General features: G+C 50.5%; 1 protein-coding gene across 1 annotated transcript in view; it reads left to right on the top strand.

Annotated features, from left to right (window-relative positions):
* The first annotated feature begins 1,777 nt into the window (after positions 1 to 1,777).
* The window catches only part of CLYBL (citramalyl-CoA lyase), a 221,443-nt gene continuing 204,243 nt past the window's right edge, over positions 1,778 to 18,977 (top strand). Inside the window, exon 1 of the mRNA XM_054701673.1 lies at positions 1,778 to 1,936. Coding sequence (XP_054557648.1) covers positions 1,778 to 1,936 — 159 coding nt within the window. The remainder of the gene's footprint in view (positions 1,937 to 18,977) is intronic.

The following is an 18,977-nucleotide window of genomic DNA, read 5'->3' as shown; positions in this document are numbered from 1 at the left end:
AGTGTACTTCGGTTGATCTGCCTGTTCTGTTCCCCACTCTGTCTCTGGTGCTTTTTACTGCCTGCATCTCTGGCCTGTACCCCAGCTCTTGTATGCATGGATGAATAAATCTTTAAAAAAATAATAATAATATGCATGGGAGAAACCCAGCATGCTGACTAAGTCACCCATGTGGTTTAGACGCCTTCTTAAATAGCGAAGGCAAGGGAGGTTGGGTGAAGAAAGAGGAAGTCAGAGAGTTTGTGGGGGAAGGCACATTAGACAAAGACATGCAATTTAAGTTCTACCTTCTCCACTCATAAGAAAAAAGGAGATTAGGTTCCAGGAAGAGGGGAGGAGACAACTTTAAGGGAGAGAACTTCTCCTTTATACTTATGTCTTTCACAAAACTATACCCAAACTTCTGCCTCCCTAAATCAACCTTTTAAAACAATGTTTTTTGGGGGTGGCAGGTTTTTGCTCCCTTGCAAAGGAAAGTTGAGGGGGACAAAGAAAGTGTCTTAATCAATGACAGCTAACATAGCTTACATTTGTACAGTTTACAAAAACAAATGGCCTGTTATTGCATTGGTGGGGACTTGCCAGGGGCCAGTGCAAATCAAGGACCCAGGGGCTTAATCTCCTGTGGCTTTAGGTAAATTTGCCTCTGGCACTTTCTGTGCAAACATTAGTTGAATTGATTTTTGTTTCTAATTTTTTTAAAAAAGAGTATTTTCCTATATACAGATAGCCAAGGAACACATGAACCCCAGTCCCTTGCCATGTACCTGCCATCAATCATCCACAGTTATCAGTTTTGCTTGATAATTCTAGTTGCCCCCAAAGCAGCCCTAAGCCCGCTATGCCCTAGAGGTGTGATGTTTCTGGTTCCTGTCCTTTCTCAGATCTCTGCCAGGCTCTTACCCCCACACCAGATTGTTTAGCTCAACAGGATAATAGGTCTCAGAATTATTCACCCTGCTAAATTTCATATTTTTTTTAAAAAAATGCCCTTGGGGCAAACATGTACTTTTATTTTTAGTTTAGAAGCTGTGAGTAAAGACAGATTGGACTAGTATCAAAGGAAGAACTCTGCATCCCTTTCTCTGTTATATCTGGAAATCTCTTCTCCATAAATACCTATGCTATGTAGGAAAGTTAACCAAACTTCATTTTAAATTATACCAACACCAGGAAACAGTTCTTGAGGGGGAATAGGAGGGATTACAGTCAAAATAAGGAGGGTGGGAATTGAATGGGGGCTATAACCAAGATGAAAACGCATACATTGTGCAAAAATGAAAAATGATGTAAAAATATATATAATTAAATTAAATTAAATTAAAAGAAAACAGTTCTTAAAACCTATACACTAAAATCTGGTGGAGATGCTCCGCAAAACCAGCACAGTCCAGGCAAGCATGGGCACAGCTACAATTTCTTCAAACACAATGTGAAAGAAATTGAACCAGTAGGTAAGTCAAGGAAGGTACAACTTCACCTGAAGTCATAAGGTGCAGGGCGTTTCTAATAAGGCTATGTGCCAGTTCTCAGGGTATAGGGAGGTGGGACACGGATGTTAGGGCAGGTGCAGAGGGAGAGGTCACCTGGTGGGACCAGGCCGGGCGTGGAGAAATAGGGGGCGTGGCCCGGGCCTAGGGGCGTGGCCTGTATGAGGGGCGTGTCCTGGCCAAGGGGCGTGGCCCGGTCGAGGGGCGTGACCTGGATGATGGGCGTGGCCGGGCCGAGGGGCGTGACCTGGACAAGGGGCGTGGCCCGGTCGAGGGGCGTGGCCTGGATGAGGGCCGTGGCCGGACAGAGGGGCGTGGCCGGGACGAGGGGCGTGGCCAAAAGCGCTGTGGGCGGGGCGACGCGGGGGCGGTGCGCGAGTCGGCAAGATGGCGCCGTGCGTGCTGCGCAGTGTGGCGTGTGGAGCGGCGGCGGTGCTGCCCAGGCTGTGAGTGCAGGTCCCCAGCCCCTCGTCGTCCCGCCCGGGCTCGCCCGGGGTCGGCTCACCCCCGCGGTCCGGCGCCGTCTCCCCGACCCCCAGCGGGCGCCCTGGCGGCCGGGGGCACCGCGCGACCTCGGCCAAGGTCGCGCACCCGGGGGTCGCCCCTCGCCGGTGCGTCTCTGCGCGGGGACCCCGGCGGGGGCCGGCGAAATGGGCACAAGCCCGCGATCTGTCAGTCCCCGAAACAGAACTGGCCGCCCCCACAGGCGGGAACCGCGGGCGCGCGTGGAGGTCCCGGGGTGCGCCTGTGGGGGCGCCTCTCCACCCAGGCTCCCGCGCCTTTGCTCGGCACCGCCGTCCCCGAAGTGTTTGTCCCCGGACCCCGTTCCACGCCGAAAAGTTGAGGGCCTTGGAAAGCTTCTGCTCACACTTACTAATTTTTACGGAATTAAAACAAAATTTTTAATGTTTTTTTCACTTAAAAATAATGAGCCCATTGTATTTGAACACAAAAGACATTTTAAAAAAAGATTATTTATGCATACAAGAGTTGGGGTACAGGCCAGAGAAGCGGGGGTCCGGGTGAGAGGATTCACCAGAGACAGAGTGGGGAGTAGAACAGGCAGATCTACTGAAATACACTGCCGAGGGGAGCAGCGGGGGCCAGACAGGAGAGGTCTGCCGTGCCATGTGGGTGGCTCCCTGGTGGGTTGGGGATGAAACTCGTGCTGCAGAGGCTGTGGATAGCTTCATAATGCGGTGCTCAACCCCTTGTGCCACCAGGGAGGCCCCCACAAACGACATCTTTAATGAGAAATAACTCTCACACCCCCCTAAATAGAAGAATGGCATGATGGTTTTATACTTGTGAAAATCTTTGAATAAAGGACAAATGGAGTCTCATACCAGCTATTGGCAAAGGCAACACAAAGAAACTGCGGCCTACACATGCAGATACTAGTTGGAAAAGGCAGGACCTCATACACTCCGAGAGGGTCTCAGGACCCCCAGGTGTCCCCGGACCACACTTTGAGAACCGCTGGTTTAGCTAGCACTCGCTCACTTGCCAGCTGCCTTGGCATATGTATGTCTCGTTTGATTCCCTGACCACCAGAGGGAAAAGTGAGGTGACTTGTTTGTGAAAAGGAAGTGAGGCTCAAATTGGCTAGTAACTCTCAAAGGCCTGTGGCCAGTAGTGGCAGTTTGGTTTGAAATTCAAGTCCAAATTCCTCCTTCCTGACAAATCAATACCCCCTGCAGCCCCCACCTGTTGGTGTGCTTCCCATTTCCTAAATGACGTAGCTGGTACAGGGCTCTGGGCTCAGGAGATCACCCCTGGAAATCCAGAAGATTCCTTTTCTGGGCTGTGACGGGTCCAGCTTCTGTGTGGCCTGCAGGTTGAGTGGCCACATGCAGTCGCCAGCTTCTAAGTACTCAAAACGCTCTTCACCTCCCCGAGCACAAAGACTTTTGCAACAAGCCACACTGCATACCCTGCCAGGGCCATGGCAGCGGGTTTTCATGCTTCACGGACTCAGCTCTTCACGAGCTCTGCTCCCGACGCTTTCAGAACACAGGCATGGGAGAAGGACTAGAGCCAAATGTCAGCTTAGAAATCTGCTTGGAGATGCCTTAATCTCAACCCAAGTTGGGTTGCACATCAGCCTCAAGCCAGCGGGCCTGCTGCTAGGGCCATTTTCCTTGCATTTTTCACCATTACTGATAGGCAAGGGCCATTTCTGACCCCTCTTCCCAACTGTTCCTGTTACAGTGCTGCCCACTGCTTTCCTGAGGTCTGGTCTCCCGCCCTGCTGCTCTCTGTGGCCGCTGCTCTGTTTCTGTAAATACCCTGCTTTCAAGTTGGGGAGCATAACTCCCCACTCCTGTGTGTGCTAGGGCTATCTTTTAGGTTCTGTCAGAAGACAGACTATTCAACCTAAGGTTGAATAGTAAGCCCTGTGTATGTGCACACATCTATAAATCTCTGTGTAGCCATCTGTATATAAGCTAAACATGAGTTCATCCTGATATCTGCAACTTTAGTCCTTCACCACATGGATCATTCTAGATGCCTCCCTTATTTGTAAATTTTCACTCAAACTGTGAGAAGCCTAGCTCCCACCATCTGCCATCCCTGTACTTAATTGTTCAGTTTCAGCATCCATAGAGAGCATGAACTATCAGACCAAGCTCCACAGAGAGAACATGATCAGCCAGAGCACAGCGCTGTTGCGTTCCTTCCCCTTCGGTCCCGCAGGCGCCGCTCATTCCCAGAGTTACGTAGCTTACTGTCTTTGTCGCTCAACCCCTTCAGTGAGGCTGTTTCCTGATTTGTAATACAGTTAGATTCTCTTGTCACACTATGTATTTTTTTTCCCTGAAATCCTTCAACCTCGCAAATGATTTTTGTTTTAAAGTGCATATATTAGGGTTCACTCTTTTTGCGATGAAGTTCTGTGGCTTTTGACAAATGCGTAATGTCATGTATCTATCATAACAGTATCACATGAACAGTTTTTCTTCTAAAACCCTTTATGCTTCACCTATTCATCCTTCCCTCTTCTTCCCAAACTCCTGGCCAGCACTGATCATTTTATTGTCTATAAATGCCTTTTCCAGAGTGTCATATAATTCGAATCATATAATATGTGTCTTTTTATATTATGTTCTTTCATTCAGCAATTTGTGTTAAGGTTCCTCTGCGTTTTTTATGGTCTCATAACTGATTTCCTTTTATGCTGAATAATATTCCATTGTACTGATAAACTGTAGTTTATTCATTTCTCTATTGAAGGACATTTGATTGCTTGTAGTTTTGTTGTAGTTGATTATGAATAAAACTGCTGTAAACATTCATATGTTGGTATGTAGGGACATACGTTTTCAATCAATTGGATAAATACCTAGGAGTATAGTTGCTGGGTTATATGGTAAGATTATGTTTAGCTCTGTAAAAACCAGCAAACCATCTTCCAAAGTGGCTGTACCTTTTGCATTCTCACCATCAATGAATGAGCATTTCTGTTGTTCCATATCCTCGTCAGCTTTCAGTAGTGTCAGTTTTTAAAAATTTTTAGTCATTCTATTAGTGTGTAGTGGTATCGTTTTAATATGTTAATATTTTTAACTTGAAATTCTCTCATGCCAGCTGATATGCTTATTTGACATGTGTATATCTTTTTTTGTAAGATGTGTATTCAAATCTTCTGCCTCTAAATTGGGCTATTTGGTTTTTTATTGTTGCATTTTTAAGTATTGTTTGCATATTTTTTTAAGATTTTTTAAAATTTATTTATGCATACAAGAAACTAGGGTGTAGGCCAGAGGTGCAGAGGGTGAGAGGACAGAGTGGGGAGCAGAACAGGTGGATCCACTGAAATCCACTGCTGAGGGGAGCAGTGGGGAGACAGGAGAGGTCTGCTGTGCCATGTGGGTAGCTCCCTGGCCGGGGATTGAACTTGTGCTGCAGTGGCTGCAGAGAGCTTCATAGTGCTGTGTCTTAACTCCTTTAGCCACCAGAGAGGCCCCCTTTCTACTCTTTTGGTGAAAGCACTTTATAATAAATTTTCCTCTTACTCTTATTTTAGCTTCCGCTGTCATTTATGAGATTTCTAATACCTATAATTTCATTTCACATCTTGAAACTCTCTTTTCTTTTTTTTTAAGTGTTTTTTTTAAGATTTATTTATGCATACAAGAACTGGGGTACAGGCCAGAGGTGTGGGGGTGAGAGGACTCACCAGAGACAGAGTGGGGAACAGAACAGGCAGACTGACCGAAGTACACTGCTGAGGGGAGCAGTGGGGAGTCAGGAGAGGTCTGCTGAGCCATGTGGGTTGCTCCCTGGTTGGCTGGGGATTGAACTCGTGCTGCAGAGGCTGCGGATTGCTTCATAGGTTATGTCTTAACCTCTTGCGCCACCAGGGAGGCCCTTGACATTCTCTTTTCTGAAGTAATTAGTAGTGACCCTCTGAAAGGGAAAGCAGAGGGGCGGGAAGGGTTGGATGGGGAGCTGTCTCTTGCTCTGTGGTGCCCAGTGCCTGGTGTGGGGGAACCAGGCAAAGACAGCTTAAGAGGCTAAGCAAGAAGGGACGGTGTGTGAGAAGCGGCAGGGCTGCGGTGAGTGGCCTGAAGGGTTGCCTGTCGCAGGTCCTAGCAGACCTTTTTATAGTGCTGGCCTCCTTTTGGAAACCTTCTGAGATGCTGCTGCAGCCTCTGCTGTCCCTCTGTACCCCGGGGGCTATTAAGGGAAGAGGGAGAGAAGGGACCCAAAGGGGGGAGCAGGGGAGGCATCAGGGAGAGAATGTAGGACAGAGAAGAATGGAAGCAGCGAGAGAAAGGGGAGAAACCTTTAGAAAACTGTAGAAAGAGAGTGCTTAAAGGGAGAGGCAAGTATAAAAAGGACTGAGACATTTAAAAATGATCATTTCCAAAAGAACTCGTTTAGAATAAGAATGAAGGTGTGTGCTTGTCCCTTGATCTGGGGTTAAAAATGTCGGTGTGAAGTGTTAGGGACTTAAAAATGTTGTGACATCATTAGAGGTGGACTCTAATTGCCCAAACCCATGGTGAGATGCTGAAAGTGGGTGCAATGAACAAAAGTGGGGTTTTGGGGTGTGAGGCAGCAAGTAACTGAGTCATCCAGGGACCAACCATCTCGGTTTGCCCAGCATGTCCCGGTTTTCACAGCAAAAGTCCCCCGTTCCAGGAAGCCCCTGTGGTCCTTGCAAAGCAGGACCGTTATTCACCCTGAGCCTGGGAAATGCAGGGCTGGACGATGTAGAAATGGGGTCGAGTTTAGGGCTTAGAGAGGAAAAGAAAGTGCAGACGGAATACACAGCCCAGAAAGAAAGGACCTGATCGCAGAAGGCAAGAGGAGACTGGGGAGACAGATGACAGAAGATGGTGGACCCGGGGTTCAAGAATTGGAGCTAGAACCTTCTCTATGGCTGTCTCAAAGATCAGGCTATGCCTTTCAGGATGCCTTAATAAAGGTTTCTGTTAGAAGCAGGCTGAAGAGCAGAGAAAGGAGGGTGGGTGTCTACTTCGGGATCTGCGCTAGCTCAGGGGCCTGTTTCCTGCTGGCTGGAACCCTCGCTGTGCGCAGACTAGGAGGAAGGACATCAGGCAGCCCTCAGGGTGTGTCTGGGCAGGAGACCATGGAGTCAGGAGGAAAGGCTCGGACCTACAGGTGAACGCCTCCCCCTCCATCCCTCTTCCCTGTAGATCCAGAGAAGAGTTGAGTTTCATCTCGTTCTTTACTCGAATACCTGTGGCCACTGAAGAGTCTGACCTCATAAGGAACTCTTCCAAGTGTCCCTGTTCTGCAAGTGTTGGAGTAGCGTAAGCACGTCATGCTTCCAGAAACACTCCTCAGTGGTGTGTTGCTAGTCACAGGGAATCTGAGGCTGGAGATTCTCCAGAGAGATTAGCAGCGCAGAAGGTGAGCATGTATGTTGGTGGTGGGTGGCCCGAGGACGGCGTCAGACGTGGCGGGTGAGGTCCTCTCCGCTGCCGCTTTGCTGAGGTGGTTATTTCCCCAGCGATGGCTTTGCAGAAGCCCAGGTCTGATGGACATGTGTGGGTGTAGTGTCCAAGGCTCCTTTCAGATTAGACTACGGAGGACGCTTGATCGCCCTGGGGCAGTAGGCCTACATGCCCAGGTGTGACTGGGAATGCCTGGGGGGCCTTGCCTGGTGTGTTTTGCACCCCAAGGACTGATCAGTGGAACACCTTGTTAATAAGATGGGAGCCATGGATGAGGGCTGGGAGTATATCAGCAGACTTACCCTCCCAAGAGCCCCAAATCCAGTATTCACTTTGATCCACCCTTTTCTCTGTCAATGAAAAGAGCAGGATCTTGCTCTTGAACAGCATGCTGTGTCCTACAGCCCGCTCCACACTCCTGTTTCTTTGCTTTATCAGTGCGGTATTGCTGACACAACAGATGTGATTTCTGGAAACCGCCTCTGGCCAGTTTCTCTACTAGGTGATGCATCAAGTGCTCTGTGGGACCTGCCGTCTCGGGGTCTCCTGCGGGTCTCCCTGTAGGTGGGTCTGCAGGTGGGGTGGCTACAATTTTAGGGAGCCAGGGAGGAGAATGCTGGGCTCGCTGGGGAGGGGTTATTGGCAGATCTGATGACTATTCTTGAGACTGGAAGAGCTGTTAATTGTAAGAACAGTGTGCTCTCCTGGCCCTGGCGGCAGCAGGAGCTCTGTTCTGGTGCCACACACGCTGCTCTGTCCCTCTGTGCTCTGCGCATACTCCTGACAGGTTCTGTTCTGAATTTTATTAGGCAATAAAGACAATATGAAGGGATTTGTGTTTTCATACAGCTTACTTGGATATGAATTTAAATTCATTGTAATTCAAACAGGTTTAATTTATTTCATGCCGTTATTGATACTTGAATGTTTTATAGCTTATCAACTAAATAACTCACTGGAGTGATGTAGGTAATAAATGGGCCCCAGAGTTGCATTCTCTCTCCCACACTCCTCCTGCCTTCCCTCCCTCCCTCCTTATAGGAGTTCCTTCCCAACTACACTCCAGGTTAAGATCGTTTTTTACTTAGTTGCTTTGATTTGATGTTTCACTTTTAGGGTGGTGATCTGATCACAGAGCAGCAAGATCCACTGTTCCATGGCCCTCTTGGGTATATATGTAGGTGTTGGGCCACAATTATTCATTTAGTCCATTACCATGTTTTCTTTGTTGGGAAATGTGGAGATAAATATCTGTGTACCCAGATCTCTGTGGGTGCCCTTAAGTTCTTGCAGGTAAATTTCTGGATGTGAGCTCACTGGGATCATGAGTATAGACTTTTAAATTCTTTAGGTGCTTGTTGTCAAATCACCCTCCAGAAAGGGTGTGCAGCACCCTGGGTGCCTGTGGAGCTGTCTGCCCTTTTACCTCGGCCTTACAGGCCATGCAAGGAAACGTCAGCACAGACTGTCTCGGTGACCACACAGCTGGCAGCACCAGACTGAGAAGGAACCCCATCCCCTGGTGGGCAGCTCCAGCGACTCTTCTTTCCTCTTTGACCTTGGCCATCTCACAGGTCCAGCCTAGAGGGCTTTCTACCAGTGGCCATGAAGTTTTACCTCTCCAGCTGGTCCTCGTCAGAACTACGCCCTAGGTCACGTCTCCCTCTTGCTTAGGCTTTTGAGAGAAAATTGACAAGATGCCTGATCTCATAGGAGAGGAGTCAGAATCCATCTCCATGAGCAAGTAAAGATTCTGCTGGAACAGCAGTGAGGCCTGGGCCGGCCTGGTTTCCAGGCTCTGGGTTCTGACGGTAAGGCAGAGTGACTGCTCTGTGGGCATCGGCAGGACATGCTTCAAGGATCAACATCAGATCCCAATATTGAAAATTTTAAAGGTAACACTTTCTACTTTATTGTTCTGCTCGCCACCCCCAGTGAAATGAGGGTCACAATTTAATGGAAGACTATTCATTGTTTAATGGAAGTTCTACATTGTTAAAAAAAAATGGTATATTTTGAAAATGCACCCCTCCATTGACCTCTAGCAACCTTTAAAAGTTTGCACAGCCCTCTCCAGGGGTCTGCACGCCTGTGCCACGCCGCACCCCTGGACTGTTGGTGCTGGCTTATCTGAAAGCTCTTGCACTTGACTTGTTTTCTTGCCGTTTCTCCCAGTATTCTTGGTGAGAAGGATAATATGCCCACTTTATTTTTAGGTCAAATGCAAAAGTTTAGGAAATTCAAAAGAAAGAAATTCCATGCCAGATGCTGCTCTCCTAGGGAGGCACTGGAGGGCGCTCTAGCAATGGGAGATGCGAACTGTCCCTGCACACTTGCTCTTCAGAGAAGATGGGGGAGTGGGCTTTCCTGTCTTTTTAAGACAAATAAAAGACACATAGATGATAGGAAAATATTTCTATACTCACCTCTAAATGGTCCCTTGAGAAATTGGTAGGGAACTTAAGAAGGAATGCCGTGCCCCAGGCCTCCTCCTTCCTGCCACACAGGCCTCACTGGCAGAGAGTGTCCCAGCCTGGGGCACTCTGCCCTTCAGAGTCCGCTCAGATGTCACCCGTGGGAGAGCCACCCTGCACCGTGCAGCACCCGCCCCCGATTAGCCCCTGCCCTCTGTCCCCTCACTCTGCCTCGTGATTTTCACACCTGACTTATTGTGCATTTGTCCGTCTGGTGTCTGTGTGCCCCCATCCACCCCCGCCCCCCTCCCCCGCCTCCCTGTCTTCTTGAGAGCAGGGACTTGGTCTCTTCGTCCCATCACTGCTGTCCTGACTCTAAAACAGTGACTGGCGCCTAGTAAGCATCCAGCAGAAACCTGCTGAAAGAAAAAAGAACAGATTTAGTTGGGAAATGACATTTTTAAGATAGTATTTCTGGAAATAATGTCTTTCTTGTTGTGGTAAAATATAAGTAAATTTGCTGTTTGAGCCACCTGAGTGGCCAGGCCAGCGGCGGCCAGCACACCCGCGCTGCTGTGCCGCCCCAAGCGCCAGCACCTCCAGGCCTGTCGTCAGCTCAGACTGAAACTCTGTCCCCATCAAACACTCACTGCCCAGCGGCACCACCTCACGCCCTGTCCCCACTCTCTTACTTTGCCTCTAAGCATGTGACTGTTCCGTAAGCTCATTTACGTGAAATCATGCAATATTTGTCTTTTGTGGCCGGCTAATGTATTTGACATCATGATGTCCCCAGGCTTTATCCACATGGAAGCGCCTATCAGAAATTTCTTTTTAAGGCTGAGCAACATCTCATCGTGTGTCTGTACCACATGGTGCTTATCCGGTCACCCGTCTGTGTGCGTTGGGGTTGTTTCCGCCCTTTGGTATTGTTGGTGCGTGTTCCATGCAGAGCATGGGAGTGTGGTGTGAAAGTATTGAGCCTGGAGAGCCTTTCTTAGAAACGATAATGTCTTTAAATTATACCAGTGACTCACGGGTCACCCTTGGGTGATTTTTACCTTCAGGAAAATACTTTTATGTCAGCTAACAGTAGAAGCGTATTCAAGTTCCTAAAAATCAGGCTTGGTTTAATATCCCCGTGGATGCTATTCAGGTTTTTCTTACAAATATAAAAAAAAAAAAATCACAAAACCAAATTACTGGCCCTCGCTGTAAGCAGGAGGGTCCTGGGCAGGTGCTCTGGGGGTCTAGGCGGTGTGGCCTCCAGCTCTCCCTTGACCTCGTTCAAGGATTTCAAGGCCCTGGTCCAGACTGAGCCTCCTTCTCACAGTTAAAACAAGGACGTCGGACTCCATGCCTCCTGCCGTCGACGTTCCGTAATCTAGAAAGGAATGTGACCTAAAGGAAGAAGACTTTGGAGAATTCAGAAATATGAAATATATGGTTTTGTAAGCTTTGAGCTATTTTGGTCCGTTTCAGCTCAATTTGAGCAGAGGTTGAAGAGAATGAAAGCTCTGCCTCCCCCGCGTTTACGGGGACAGTCTGCACTCACTTGATCTCCACTCCTACCATCTTGGGAGACGTTTTTGTTCCGCGTTGTTCAGCCTCGTCCTTCAGATCCTCAGAACAGGCGGTGTCATCGTGGCTTTGCTGTCTGCAGCGGGAGCAGCCACCAGGTGCCGTGCTCAGACCCCGTTCCCGAGGCCGCTGCTGCTGCTGCTCGGCGGCTGTGATTTTGAAGTGAGTCAGGCACCAGCCATGCAGACCGGGAAGGCAGGAGTGAGGAGAGGCGAAGGCCCTGCACTCAGCCTGTTTCCCAGGGTAGACTCAGAAAAGCCGAGACTGGCTTCTGCCTACGCCCTGTCCCCTGCTGGCATTCTCCTGCCCTCCTTGGGCCCTCCTGCAGACCTGCAAGTGTCCCTCCTGTCCACATACCCAGCAGACCCCCTGTGGTGCCCGGGGAGCCTGAGGAAGCCGGCACCTACTCATGTCGCCTGTGGGGTCCCTCCCAGATTTCGTGGGCTTTAACGAGCACCTTCCCGAGTGCCCCCTGCAGGAGTTGGCCAGTAAAGAGTTTCCTCTGCCAGGGAAGCACACTGCACCCAGGAGAGGCTGAGGCGCCACCTCCCACCCGAGCCCCTAGGCCAGGTCCAGGCTGGGAGTTCAGGTCATTGGTGTCCCCCTGTGTTATATGCCAGGTGACCTGGGGACAGGCCTGAGGTGAAGCTCCTGATCGCCTGCAACTGTGCAGCAAGTCGGGGCCCTCGGTGTGGCGTGCCCCCCCTCAGGCCTCACCCCTCTGGTTGCTCCCATTCTTCTCCTGCCCCTCCTGCTCCTCCTTCAGGGCCACTTCTTCCTAGAAACCCCAGGAGGTCTTCCTAGAAACCATTTGTCCTTCTTGCTGAAGGACAAATGGGCTTGCTGAAGGGCTTGCTGAAGCCCCGGTCCCTCAATCAGCTCTTCTACCTCCTTCACCTTGGTCCACGTTGATGGCTTCCTCTCCCTTTCCCACCTGCTGCTCTGGTGCCAGGTCTGTTATTTCCCCTTCTCAGCTCTTCCCACCGTGTTTGTTTCTAGGGCTGCTGCGGCAGGCCACTCCATGCTTAGAGGCCCGCCTTGCACAAAGCTATTACCCTACGCGGTAGGGGTCTCTGGAGGCGCCCTCCACTCTCCCAGCCCCCAGAGGCCGCCCACATTCTCTGCTCATGGTCGCAGCCTCCTTGTTCGGCGCCAACAGCAGTGGGTTGAATGCTTCTCCCTGGTTCTCTCTCTTCTGCCTCCCTCTCCACTTGGCAGAAAGCTTGTGGTTACGCTGAGCACGGGGGACATGCCAGCTCTCCCTGCACCGCCAACGACTTGGCACTGTGATCCCACTGAGGTCTTCCCAGGTGCTGGACGAGGGCGTCGCTGCTCTGCTTACCACCCCCACTCCCAGAGCGTGGAGGAGCTGGCTGGGGCTGCCCGCTCGCCCAGGTCACCTGCGTGAACATCAAGACGTCTGTTCTGTAGCAGCTCGGTGCTCTGTCTCCAGCCTCATCTCTGGGGCCTGGCCCTCTCTCTTGTCACTACTTTCGCCCTCCCAGTGGTTGTCTGCCCTCTGGACACCTCTGTAAGTAAAGGTCTTTGACATCTCCTTGCACACTTTCAAGCTGTTCTTTTTTTTTTTTTAAATTGAGGTGAAATTCAATTAACATGAAATTTGCCATTTTGAAGCACACAGTCGGGGCATTGAGTGCATTTGTAGCCCCTATCTAGTTCAGACAGTTTTCGTCACACGTAAGGAAAAGCCTGTGCCCATTGCAGTCACTCCCACCCCCAGGCCCCCCAGCCCCGGCAGCCGCAGTCTGCTGTCTCGCTGCTTCTGCCTGTTACGGATATTTCATATGAATGGACTCACCCACTGTGTGGCCTTTGGGGCTGACTTCTTTCACTTACCCAATGTTTTCAAGGTTCGTCCACACAGTAGCATGTATCACAATTCACCGCTTTTTATGACTGAGTAATATTCCACTGCAGTTATGGACTGTTTTGTTTGTCCATTCCACAGCTGGTGGACATTGTTCCCCTTCCACAGTCCACGGGTCGTTCCCACCTTTTGGTGATCATGAGTGCTGCTGTTATGTGCATTGCCCAGATGTTTGCACACCTGTCTTGACCTCTCACCTCTCATCTTCCTCCACCCACATCACCCACACCGCCAGCATCGTGAGAGAAGACCCCAGTCTCCTCTTGTTTCCTCAAGTGAGGAAGGCAAAGGCCTGGGCTTTGAGGCCACAGGGGTTCAGACATGACCCTGAGGTCACACAGACCTGAGCCGGAGCGCTGGCCCTGCCACTCCCTGGCCTCTAGATCCTTGTCTGTCCAGGGCCCAGGATAGTTACTGCATCAGGTGGTGAGAATTAAATGAGATGCTGCATCGAATGCTGAGCACACACCTGGCTCATGAGAACCCCAGTGACCTCTGGACATACAAAACAAGGCAGTAAAACCACCTCTGGGGGGGACGCCAGCTACAGTGTTCCCCCTAACCCCCCACTGTGTTTCCCTCCTCAGAGCGTTCTGTTCTTCATCACATGGGGTAACCCGGTGACACGACTGGGGTCTCCCTGCCGTGTGTGGTTGCCCTCACCAGATGGAAACCCCACGCACACCCCTTTGTGCCTGACACATAGTAGGCACTCACTAAAAAATTCTCGAATGCGAAGAGTCATCATATGGCCACAGTAAACAGGATTCATTCCTAATTATCCACTTGACATGAGAGGGTGGAAAGGCAAACTTCTCGTGTAAGAGTGTGGGTGTGTGTATGTTTTCCTAGATTATAGATTTGTCTAAACATTCCTGCTAATTTAAGATGTCAAATCTGAAGGTTCTCGCTTGGCTTGGGTTTTTGAACACAGTCCAGGGCTTTTTTCAGATTCCACAATAATCTCATTTTTTCCCCCAAAAGTTTTTGAAAGCGTAAGGGGGGCGTCTTCTGTACGGTATTTTTTTACATTATTAGTTTGCACCAGTGAGTTGTGGGTCACAGGAGGGCTGTACTCCAGCTCTGAGGAGTCACCAGGGGAACCTGGTCAGCCACCTTTGAGGTCAAAAGCCGGTCCCAGCCCAGTTCACTCCAGGTGCAATCTGCTTATTCCAGAATTTCTCGTCTGGGGAGCACACGTCTTTCCCTTGACTCAGTATCCTGAAGGTGTGTTTAAAAATGTTGTGGTGTTGACCCAAAAGGTAAAAGTCAAGTATTGGCTGATTTCACATATATGGGGAGCACAGGGTAACAGCCGAAGAGCCGACACAGCAAAGTGGACTTGGATGACGGAACCGAGCTTACTGGAGGCGAAGAGGTGGGGGTGGGAGCAAGGGCCAAGGGGCGATAAGGGGAGGGGGGGTGTAGGGGCAGGAAGGACACAAGGCAGGTTTTCTGATCCAGCAGACCGGGCAAAGGAGGAGTCAGAGGCCTGGAGCCCTCAGTGGCTTTTGCAGGCCCCTATTGGGATTACCAGGTACGTGGCAGGCTGGCCGGCCTCCCGGACCCCAGCAAATCCTCACTGTATCTGGGCTCTCCGGTGTTCTCTCACGTTCTCTCTGCTCTTCTCATGGCTCTGCTTCTCTCTCTGCTTCTCTTCTTCTCGTCCGTTTGTCCCCGTGACGCCGCCCTTAAAAGTCCAGTCTCAGCCCAGGTGAATCCCATCTCCATGTGCCCACACCCCACTGCAGGTGCCGCCATCAGGCATGCATTCGGGACCGCAGGGTTCTGGCATCTAACCTGATGGCGGGAGGGCAGAAAAACCTGATACTTTTTACCTTACCCTACAGGGGGGTATATATATTTTGAACTACTTAAAAATAAGTCACTGACTTTCAGTTCAGGAATCTTAGCAGGATCCAAGCAATCTCCACTTTCACTCTGAAAATCTCCATTCTGTGTTTGTTCACGCCTGACTCTCTCCTTCCCCAGAAACCCTAGACTTTACTAGAATGAGGGTGGCCGGACGCTGCACGTTGGTTGTGGGCCTCTCATGGCCATCACTGGTGTGCGCACCGTTGGAGAAGACCCCTCTCCCCTTGGCAGTCAGTCCTGACCCTGCAGTGACTCGGGACAGAGATCTGCTGATGGGCTGAGGCCGCCAGCCAGACGCTCCTTGAGAGCAGAGCCCCCCCCTTCTGCTGCCTGTCCGCCCGGAGGGCTGCTGACTAGCCAGCTCCTGAACCAGCTGGCGGCCACTCTTCTGCTGTGGGCACCTCCAAGCACCCGCAGCTCGCTGGTGACCAGCACTGGCCAGCTGGTTCGGCTGGTTTCAGGAGATCACGTGCTCCATGAGGATGCCGGCCTCAGCCAGAGAAGCGCCTTTTAAAGATGGACGCCTTGACGCAGGTGCGTCTCATCAGTGAGTGCGCTGTGCTGAGGAATTCACCACGTTACCGTTCCGGGATCATCGTGAAGAAGGGGTAGGAAACTTCTCTTCTTTGTCTTCACAGCCGCCTACCCTAACTGCTTAGTGTGCCTTTTCTCTTTCAAGCATTTGTACATTTGGTTTTTATTTTATTTTATTTTATTTTTTTTATAGAGGCATGCTTTATTTATTTGTTTGCTGGTTTGTTTGTTTGGTTATACATGCACTGGGTACAGTCAGAAGCGCGGGAGGGTGAGAGAATTCACCAGAGCCAGAGCGGGGAGCAGAGCAGGCAGAAGGACCGAAGTACACTGCTGAGGGGAGCAGCGGGCGGCAGGAGAGGTCTGCGCGCCATGTGGGACCCTCCTCCGGTGGCCGGGGAGCAGCCGGGGATCGAACCGGCGCCGCAGAGGCCGCGGGCAGCTTCGCAACCCAGCGCTCAACCGCTGCGCCACCGGGGAGGCCCTGGTTTTTATTTTAAAAGGACAAAACTTTTCTTGCTGGACTCACCGTTGATTTCACGATGCAGGCAGGTGGGGAAATAGAACATAGAAGAGTGTTGTCCAGGCTTCGAGAAGGCTGGTGGTGTGCTTTCAAGCAAGATGCGCCTGTCATGCACTTCTTTTTGTTGTTCATTTGCTTGCACCGCCTTCTGAGCAGAAGGAGCTCACGTCCCCGCTCAGTCTCAGTCGGGCAGCTGCTGGGAGGAGGGGAGAAGACTCCCTGGAGGCGCTTCTGTGTGGCCCGTCCAGCGTAAGGTGCGGACTCTGCTGTCTGAGCTGTGCCCTCAAGGGGCCGGCCGGGGCAGAGGCCTTGAGAGGAGTGACTTGTTCTTGGAGAAGCCACCCGGTGCCGTGGCCCGTCCGAGGCGGCCAGCAGCACTGACTAGGGCCTGCCATGGGAAGTGGCAGAACGGAGGTGGGCTGGCTTTCGGAGGACCTGGACTGTTCCCAGGGAAGCCGGCCACTGAGCAGCGCTGCAAGGGTGACAGGAGAGCGAGGGGCATTCCTGGCCGGGCCTCTGCAGCCCAGAGGTGCACAGTGCAGAGTGGGCAGTGCCTCGTGGCAGAGGTCCCTGCGGGAAGCTGAGGGGGTCGTGGAGGGCTGCTAAGGCCAGCCGGGGCTTCCCATGCACATCCTGGTGGCAGCGGGAGGCAGCAGAGATGGTTAATCTGCTCCAGCCTCCGTCTCGCGTGTTCTGCACTCTGCTCGGGTCTGGGTGGTTGTCCCACGTCACTTAACCTCTTGCCTTCCTCTTTGCTTTTAATTACATTCCAAATGTGCTGGGAAAACTAATTAGGGAAAAAGTGATGGAACTCTGTCCCCGACGGGGCAGGACGGCTCACCCGCTCCTTCCAGAGCACTCACTGCGGTGAATACTTCAGTTCCGCGGAGCCTTCAGGTGACTCCGCTGCTCTGCGTGCGTGCACTTAGCTCCCTACATCTGCAGTTAATTTCTTTAGAGACCTTAATGAGAAACTTCAAACAGTTTAAATGTCAATTACCCAAAAAGTGAGGTTTTCAAGTTCCAGTAATCTGCCCATATTGGTCATCGGAACGTAATCCCAGGTGGAGGTAATTTAAGACAGATGACATTCCAGAGCTTTGGGTACAAAGAACTTATATATTTGCAGGACTAACAAGCCCGCCTGTGGCAGGACTGTCTCCATGACGACTTGTGCGGGACCAGCTCCCAGCCCGCTGCCCTCGCCGGCCCGCATTTGGGGTGATGCCTCCCAATCTGAAAAGACCCCAAGGCTGCTGTGCACGTACGGCTAGGGGGAGACTGTAATACGTGCCGTAATGACAGCGGGGCCTCGCCCTCCGCTCCCGAGAGGAAATAAGTATTCCTGATGTGTTTATGAGAGGGTGGTCCTGGAAGAGAGGGTTAATCCTGAATTTCCGCTCTGGCCGCTCCTGCTTTCTTTCCTGTGTTACTTCCTTTGCCGCTACTTTGGATTATGACACAATGCACGAAGGAAGAGTAGAGTTTGGTGATGAGGTGGTGGTGGGTTTTGTTTTTTGTTTTTTTAACAGAAAGTCACACTGAAAGCCTGCTCCCGGAATTAACCTTGCATTTTCTCTCAGCTCACTTAGTGGGTGTTATAGCCTTGGTCGTTTGTGCTGCAAAGTAAATAATTTCTGGCAGCTGGTTTAGTTTTCACCACTTCTAAGACTATGACAAATGATCTTAGAAGATGTTTGGTCTTAAAGAGGACAACTTTTTATGTGCGTTTTGTTGTTTTATATGTAAGCCATTTATGTGGAATTTCGTTTTATTTGAATTTGAAATTTTAAAGTTTGAAAAGTAGAGTCTGCCATATTGAGCTGTTTCTCACATGTTTGACATTTAGTTAATTTGGCCTTTTTATTTTTAAAAGATACTGAGAAAATAGTTTTCCCCAGCAAGCGTTCATTACAAGCGTTCATTACTTGTCAACTGCTTTTGAAAATGGAGAAATCATCTTTCGTTGCCATGGTTTTAGGTTCCTCCCCTCCCCCCAGTTACGTTGCTAAATACTTTTAGACCTACTGTCTGCCCATTTTTCCATTTGGCCCGCCTCAGGTCCCTTTCAAAGGTGAGCAAATAGTCATACAAAGTTAAATATATCCGAGCATGTGAATTCCACGTATTTTCTGGCGGTCGGCGCGGGTTTAAGGATTTCTAGGCGTTCTTTCCAAAGCAGCTCCTGGGCGCTATGCTTGGCGCCTCGAGTGTTGTTGAAATTACCTGTAGATGCAGAGATGTGGCCCCTCCTGTTTGCAGAACCCTGAGGGTGTTTTCTTGTCCTGCTAACAGGGTCACCTGTGCGAGCACAATCATCCTTGTGAGATCCATGTCCTCTCTGTCAAGTATGCACAACTGTGTCTTATCTGAAATGTGAAAGTTAACACTTTCACGAGTGACTTCCAATATGCAAATCGGCAGATACCCACCCAACGTATAGTTAACTCAAAATAGAAAGAAAGGCTCAGTTGCTTGATCAGCTTTACAGGTGTAAAGTTAGGGTGGGAATTCTTGTCCCCTGTCTCCAGGGAGCTCTTGATGACTTATCCTGCTTTCTCCAAGGCACCTGGCAGAGCCCATAGGGCCTGATCAACATCTTGGGCGTGGGAGCCGTTATTGGAACCATTGTGCAGAAAAGTCCCTTGTACTTGGAAAGTCAGGAGGCCAGGAGTGAGAGACGTGTCCTCATCTTTCCCCTGGTGGCCCCTCACCTGTGAATTCGCACCAGGATGGTAATAAAAT

The sequence above is a fragment of the Talpa occidentalis genome, unplaced genomic scaffold, assembly GCF_014898055.3.
Source record: "Talpa occidentalis isolate TD23 unplaced genomic scaffold, MPIMG_talOcc4v2.1 talOcc4.5, whole genome shotgun sequence".
Classification (NCBI taxonomy): Eukaryota; Metazoa; Chordata; class Mammalia; order Eulipotyphla; family Talpidae; genus Talpa; species Talpa occidentalis.
Note: the sequence above shows the minus strand (reverse complement) of the source record. Positions and strands in the feature narration are given on the sequence as shown.